This window comes from Passer montanus, unplaced genomic scaffold, assembly GCF_014805655.1.
Source record: "Passer montanus isolate IOZ18808 unplaced genomic scaffold, ASM1480565v1 scaffold163, whole genome shotgun sequence".
Lineage (NCBI taxonomy): Eukaryota > Metazoa > Chordata > Aves > Passeriformes > Passeridae > Passer > Passer montanus.
Window position 1 is genome coordinate 427,451 of NW_024363494.1, and position 7,446 is coordinate 434,896.

Consider the following 7,446-nt stretch of genomic DNA (forward strand, 5'->3'; position numbering starts at 1 on the left):
CAAGCGCTGGAGTGTCAATCCTGCGCTGTCCCCACGATGTGGGGCGCGGGGGGCTCCGGGGCACCGGGGAGCTTCCCATGGCGGGCGGGCGCTCCGGGGGTCCCGGCTGCGGCGTTCCCGCGGCGGGGGGAGCCGTGCCGTGCCGGGACGTGCCCGGGGCCGTGCCCGCTCCCGCTCCCGTTCCCGTTCCCGTCCGGGCGGGGCAGCGGCGGCGCTTCCTGGTGCGGGGGGGCGGCGCGGCGGGGCATGGCGCTGGTGACGGTGCGGCGGGCGGGGGGCTCCGCCGGCGGCCCCGCGGTGAGTGCGGCACCGGGCACGGCGCGTCCCGGCGGGGACGGGCGGGGGGTCCCGGAGCCCCGGCGGGTCCCGGTGCCCTGGGGAAATGGGCCGGCCCGGGGGATCCCGGTGCGGGGAGCACGGGCTGCGCGGGGCTTTCTCGGTGCCCCGGGGGTTCCCGTGCTCCGGAAGGTCCCGGTGCCCCGAGGGTCCCGCGGTGCCGGGGGAGCCAGCGCGGGGGCGGAGGGGGGAAGGTTGCTCCGGTCGCTGCCGGCGCGGGGTCATCCCAGGCGCTTCCGATGGGACTTTGCTGGGAGTTTACTGGGAGCGGAGTTGCCCTCGGCACGCGTTGGAGTTTCCTGTACTCCCGGCTGGGGTTTCCCCATGGCTAAGGGAGGACTATGGAGGAGTGGATGGGAGTGTTTGTCCCAGGCTGCTCCCGCTCGCTTTGCCACCTCTCCCAGTCCCTTGCGGTCCCGGTGTCCCCTAATGTCCCCCCAGTGACCCCTGGGCCTTCCCTGTTCATCCCAGGCCCTCCTTCCAGCGCTTCCACCCAGCCAGGGATGGGGGCACAGGGATGATACACCCCCCCCCCGCCATCCCGAGGGGGATCCCCAGGGATCCATCGCCACAGTGGGACCCCCAAAGGGTCCCTACACCCCCGTGGGGCCCACACTATTGCTGGGGGTGGCTTTAGGGGGTCACCAGACTGTGGTGTCCCCGCTGGTGGGGGGCTGGTGGGACCCCCGAGCCCGGTACATTCCCTGGGGTCACGTTTCCCCCAGGAACTGCCTCCCAATTCGCAGGAGGAAGATGCTCCCAGACGTGGCCAGCTGCAGCGACGGTGAGAGGGGGTTCCAAAACCTCGGCGTGAGGGACACCAGAGTGGGATGGGGACACAGTTCCCCGCTTTGGGGAGTTTGGGGAGCACTCTGGGGGTGCCCTGGGTGCTCAGGACCCTCCTGCCCCCCAGGCAGAGCTTCGTCATGGTCAAGGGGGCTGCGCGGCTCCTGCCTGCCGAGGAGCCCCCCCCGGCCGAGCCCCCCCCGGCCGAGCCCCCCTGCCAGGCCCCGGGGCAGCAGGAGCAGCACCTGCACCTCATGATGCAGCTGCTGCGCCCCCAGGACGCCATTCGGCTGGTAGGACACGGATCCACCCCTGCAGGAGCACGGGGATGGGACGGGGACAGGGAAAGGGATGGGTGGGGTCAGGGGATGGGATATGGATGGGGACAAGACGGGGAGAGGAAATCGACAGGATGGGCTGGGGATGGAGGTGGGATGGAATGAAGGTGGGGACAGTAACATCGAGGAAAGGTATGGGAATGCCATAGGGATCGGGACTGGATAGGGTGGGATGGGGATAGGGATGGAATGGGAGGCGATGAGGAGGACGTATGGCCCAGCCTGATGCTGCTCCCGGTCACCGGGAGCACGGGAAAGGGCAGAGCCCGCTGCGATGCCCACCTTTCCGGCAGGCGGTGCGGCTGGAGTCGGCGCGGCCGCGGCGGGTGCGGTACCTGCTGCTGGTGCGGCCGGAGGAGCCGGGCGCCGAGGCGGAGACGGCGCTGCTGGGAGTGGATTTTGCCCACGAGGGGTGAGCGGGGTGCGGGGGGGCCCCGCGGAGGCCTCGGCACCCCCTGACCTCTGCTCGCCCCAGGGCCACCCGCTGCACCCTGGGCATGGTGCTGCCCCTCTGGAGCGACACCCAGGTGTTCCTCGACGGCGACGGGTAAGGGTGGGATGGAATTTTGGGACAGGGAGGGGCTTAGAGGGGTCAGGGTGCCCACCCCAACCCACGCGTGTCCCCGTGTTGCCCAGGGGGTTCAGCGTGACATCGGGGGGACAGACGCGCATCTTCAAGCCCATCTCTGTGCAGACCATGTGGTGAGCGAGGCCTGGGCGTGACCGCGGCGGGCGTGGGGACCCCCTGGGCACGGGGCTGTGGGTGGCATGGTGGGCACAAGCGGGGTGGGCACCACCTCGGGGACTGGGGACACGGGCGCTGCCAGGGGCACAGGGGATCTCAGCTGCACAACAGGCACGGGGGAGGTGGCACAGCTGGGGACACAAGGGCTGCTGTCACCATCCTGGGCACAGGGGATTTGGGTATCACCATGGGCACCGCCACGGGGAAGGATCTGGGCAGGGTCTGGGTGGCACGCACACGCTGGGGGCAGCCAGAGCGGGGGACACGGCTGTCGGGGGACGGCGGCAGTGCAGGGGTGGCCGGCGCTGTGCGGCAGGGCCGTGCTGCAGGAGCTGCACCGCGCCTGCGAGGACGCGGCCCGCGGCGGGCACATCCCCGGCAGCCCCGCGCTGGCCTGGGCCCGCGGCTACGCGGCGGCGCTGGGCTCCAAGCAGAGCTGCCTCAACGAGTGGCTGGCCATGGCCGACCTCGAAAGCGTGCGGCCCGCCTCGCCCAGCGCGACCCCGCGGTAAGGCCCCTGCCACGCCCCTGCCACACCCCGCAGCCCGCTGGCCAATTGCTGCCCGGGCGTGGCCGGGCGTGGCCGGGTGGTGACGAGGCGGTGCCGGTGCCAGGCCGGCCGCACCAGAGCTGTCGGAGCAGGCGGTGCGGGCGCTGCTGCGGGAGGTGATGGCTGCCGCCGACCTGGAGAACGTCACGTCCAAGGAGGTGCGTGGCACCGGGGTGGCCTGGGGACAGGAGGGGCTGGGCAGGGCCGTCCCTCACCCGGCGTGGCGCCCAGGTGCGCGAGGAGCTGGAGCGGCGCACGGGGCACAGCCTGGGCGAGCACAAGGATTTCATCGACAACGAGATGCTGCTGGTGCTGGCGCAGATGGATCGGCCTTCCCGCGTCTTCCCGCACCTCTTCCTGGTGGGCAGCAGCGCGGGCACGCCGGGCAGGGCGGGTGGCAGCGTCCCCTCCCCTCACCGCTGTCACCACACAGGGCTCCGAGTGGAACGCGGCCAACCTGGAGGAGCTGCAGCAGAATAGGTGAGCAGGGGGGGACACCGCGGTGGGGTCACCACGGGCCGCCCCTGGGGTGCCACTCGTGTCACCGCAGGGTCACCCACATCCTCAACGTGGCGCGGGAGATCGACAACTTCTTCCCGGCGCTGTTCACGTACATGAACGTGCGGGTGTACGACGAGGAGGCGGCCGAGCTCCTGCCCCACTGGAACGACACCTTCCTCTTCCTCTCCCGCGTCCGGTCAGTGACACCACGGGGGACACCGGGGCACAGGGGCTGGAGGTGGGGCAGGGGAGAGGGGGACATGGGGACAGATCTTGATGGCTGAGGTGCTGGGGCATGGGATCCTGGGGAGCAGTGGGGTGGCTGGGGACATGGGGAGCTCTGTGGACGCCGGGAGCCCTGGGGACACGGTGTCCCCGAGGGCCCCCCGTGCCAGCAGTGGGTGCCGCAGGGCGGCGGGCGGCCGGGCGCTGGTGCACTGCCGGATGGGGCTGAGCCGCTCGGCTGCCACGGTGCTGGCCTACGCCATGAAGGAGTTCGGGTGGCCCCTGGAGCGGGCGCTGCGGCACGTCCGGCACTGCCGGCCCGGCGTCCTGCCCAACCCCGGCTTCATGCGCCAGCTCGACTTCTACGAGGGCATCCTGAGCGCCAGGTGAGTGGGGACAGGGTGGGGACAGGGTGGGGACAGGTGGGTGGGGCTGGCACGACCACACCCCTGTGGGGTAAGGAGGTGGGGCCTGTTGTGACCACACCCCTTTGGGTGGGTGGGGCTCCCGACGGGGGGCGTGGCCGTGTGCTGATTGACAGGTCTGTGGCAGCCGGCACAGCGTCCTGTGGGAGCCCCGGGCGGCCGAGCAGGCGCCGCAGCCCGAGGAGGACACCGCGAGGGACACAAGTGGCCTGTCCCCGCTGTCCTCCCCGCTGGCGTCCCCGCAGCCCTCCGAGGAGGAGGCAGCCGGCGGGGGGCTGCTGGGGGCCTCCCGGCGCCCTCGCATCTCGCTGTGCTCTGTCATGCGGAGCATCAGCCTGCTGGAGACCCCCGAGCCCCTCGAGGTGCTGGGGGAGCCCCTGGCCGGGGAGGTGAGCAGGGGTCAGGGCGGGACGGGGGTCCAGCTGTGGGGTGACAGCGGCGTGCGGTGACCCCGCTGTCCCCCCTCAGGTGTTCGAGGCCACGGAGAAAGCAGAGGGTCCCTCCCCGAGGTCACGACCCTCGTCCCGCCCGCGCGGGGTGGTGCGCCAGGCCAGCCTGGATGGCGGCCCCGCCCCTTTTTGTGACCACACCCTTAGTGATTGCCACACCCAGGGCCACACCCATGGACCTGGCCAGGGCCACGCGGATGAACCCACGCCTTAATTTGGGGGGCAGGGGACAGCACCTCCTCACTGCCATAGCAACGGGGGAGGGGCGTGGTCTTCGCCTGGGGGCGTGGCCAGCGAGCCGGCACGCCCCGCCCACGCCCCGCCCGCACCCCGGGGCTGGGACGGGCCTCTGCCCCAGCCCCACACAAACACCGGCACCGCTCCTGCACTGGCAATAAAGCGTGGAAATGGCAGCCCCTGGTGCTTTTGTGACCCTGAGCGTCTGGAGGGTGGGCTGCTGTCAGTAGGGACCGGAGTGAACGCTTTGGGGACACCGGGCGGGCACGGGGACCCAGCGGCGCCATTTTGTGCGGCACGGGGAAACTGCAACTCCCGGCGGCCTTTGCGCGAGAAGCACAACTTCCGGGTTGCCATGGCAACCGTCGCGGCCTAGGCCTGGGCTGGAATCAGGGCTGGGATTGGTGCTGGAAACGGGACCGGGGCAGTCCCGAGGCCCAGCAGCGGAGGACTGAAGCACACAGAGAGCCTCTGTGGCCATGGTGGAGGGGAAAGCCAGGTGCTCCCCCCTGCCACCCCGTGAGGTGGTGTCAACCCCCTCCCACCATGGTGTCCCTTCGTGTTGTGTCACCCCTGACCCACAGGACACCTTCCACTAGCCCAGGCTGCTCCAGCCCCATCCAACCTGGCCTCGGACACTTCCGAGGCTGGGGCAGCCACAGCTTCTCTGGGCACCCTGTGCCAGGGCCTCACCACCCTCACAGGGAGGAATTTCTTCCCCAAGTCCCACCTAAACCCACCCCCCAGGGAAGGAGGTCCCTGGCTGGGACTGCCCCTGAGGCTGCTGATGTCCATCTCCATCTCCCAGGGCTGTTCCGGCGGCTGGAGCCATCCCAGACACTTCCCCTTTCCTGGGACACCCACCAAGCTGGGACTGACCCTCTGCCAAGGAAGGAGCATGGGAATCTCCCTCCTTCTTCCCACCAGGAGGGCACAGCCTGGATTGGCTGGGTGTAGGATGGATTTTTTGGGGGTCCACCTGAACACCTCCATGCTGCGCCCAGCAGAGGAATTATGTCCCCGTAGAAGATATCCAAGGGACTGCAGCTCCAACAGCAGGACCAGATCCAGCTGGATAATGCAATCCAGAGGGTCAGGAGCCTGCAGTGCAAGTGGCATGGGAGTTGTGGGTGGCCTCCCACCCGTCCCACCCCATCCCACCTTATCCCAGGTTACTGCTGGCTCCAGTGCTCCATTGCAGCCAAAACTCTGCCTCTGCACTAATTCATAAGTAGTAACCAGTACTCTGTGAGGATGGCTAGAAACATTTTTAAAGACTAATTAGCAGCATAAAAAAGAAATTTAGACTGCTAAAAATCAAAAAGACATCACTGCCAAGATAAAAAAAACTATCTGTAAATGTCCACCATATAAATACCCATATCCCCAGAATTAAAGCTAATAAAAAGCACCAAAACAATCAACAAAAAAGAACTAAATATATTCTAGTGGGTGCAGTAGCATTTAATCAACACTAGACCCACCACAGATAGAAACAATTTCTTTTATTGATGAAACAACAAAAAGAGCTGGTGAATTAAGTCATCGATAACCTGAATAATTAACAGACACATCCTGTTATTTATGATTCTGCACACAGCAAAGCTGCTAATTGGGGCTACTAAACATATGCATCCCACAGGACACTGTCCCTCTGCCCACCCCACTGCAGGACATCCCCACCATCCACAGCCAGCTGCTCACACCCCTGAGCTCACTTTTCTTCATTTTTTCACCCCATTCCTGGGGAAAAAATGTCCCACCTCCCTTTCTCCACCCAAGAGCACATTGTTCTGCCTGGGTCCCAGCTGGGTGGCATTAAACTGCGTGACGGACACCCCACCTGGCTTTTTTGGGGGGGATGCAACTCCCTGCCCTCCCCCTGCACCCCAAGGGCTTCACCCCACCCCGTGCCCCCCAGGCAGCACACGGCACCCCTTCCTTCGCTCGCAGCAGCTTTAATCCTCCCGCTGTCCCTGGAACAGGGGCTGGGGGCGCCGGGAATGGCTCCCCCCATCCCTCGGCGCGGCGGCTCACAGCTCGTACTCGTGCCACAGGCTGCGGGGCACAACAGGGTCAGCGGGAAGGGCAGGGACACCGGGAGAGCATGCCCTGTGCCCCCCATCCCATCCCATCCCAGCCCATCCCATATCCCATATCCCATATCCCATATCCCACATCCCATATCCCACATCCCATATCCCATATCCCATATCCCACATCCCATATCCCACATCCCATATCCCATATCCCACATCCCACATCCCACATCCCACATCCCACATCCCATATCCCATATCCCACATCCCACATCCCACATCCCATATCCTACATCCCACATCCCATATCCCACATCCCATATCCCAGCCCATCCCACACCCACCTGTAGGTGACGTCGGGGTTGTCCCGGTGCTCCAGGAGGGCCTCACGGATGGGGCCGGGGGGGCTCAGCCCCAGCTCCTGTGCCCGCTCCCAGCGCTGCAGGCGGGTGATCCCTGCGGGATACCGGGGGCTCAGCGGGAGCCCGGCGCCACCGGGACAACCGGGACAGCCGGGACAACCGGGGCTGCTCACCGGTGCAGGGTCCGTATTCCCAGGAGAGGTCGAAGCGCCGCAACATCTCCATGAGCGCCGGGTCCGCGGGGGGCTGCGAGGGGGCGCGGGGACAGTCCCGCACCTTCAGCTGCACCTTGTCCTTGTTGTCCTTGTCCTTGTTGTCCTTGTCCTTGTTCCTCCTGCCCTTCAGCCTGCCCGGGGGCCGCCCCGGGCCCCGCCGCCGCCGCCGCGGGAAGGAGTCGGTGATGCGCCGGGGCTGCTCCATGGCCCTGCGCGACATGGAGCTGGCACGGCCCCG

The 7,446-nt window shown here is 67.2% G+C and overlaps 2 protein-coding genes across 2 annotated transcripts in view; one reads left to right on the forward strand and one right to left on the reverse strand.

Moving 5' to 3' along the window:
• The first annotated feature begins 241 nt into the window (after positions 1-241).
• Positions 242-5,191, forward strand: SSH3 (slingshot protein phosphatase 3). The gene is given in 18 exon segments (XM_039703519.1): positions 242-297; positions 1,083-1,120; positions 1,250-1,415; positions 1,754-1,872; positions 1,936-2,007; positions 2,097-2,162; positions 2,522-2,713; positions 2,820-2,913; positions 2,987-3,115; positions 3,189-3,235; positions 3,306-3,452; positions 3,667-3,867; positions 4,034-4,295; positions 4,343-4,715; positions 4,718-4,888; positions 4,891-4,993; positions 4,995-5,103; positions 5,105-5,191. Coding segments are annotated over 18 exon segments (2,427 nt in total). The 5' UTR covers positions 242-246.
• An 889-nt stretch (positions 5,192-6,080) lies between these two features.
• POLD4 (DNA polymerase delta 4, accessory subunit) overlaps positions 6,081-7,446 on the reverse strand; it is a 1,715-nt gene continuing 349 nt past the window's right edge. The window contains exons 2-4 of the mRNA XM_039703518.1: positions 7,167-7,441; positions 6,976-7,087; positions 6,081-6,650 (exon numbers count right to left, since the gene is read on the reverse strand). Coding sequence (XP_039559452.1) covers positions 6,626-6,650; positions 6,976-7,087; positions 7,167-7,428 — 399 coding nt within the window. The 5' untranslated portion in view covers positions 7,429-7,441 and the 3' untranslated portion in view covers positions 6,081-6,625. The remainder of the gene's footprint in view (positions 6,651-6,975; positions 7,088-7,166; positions 7,442-7,446) is intronic.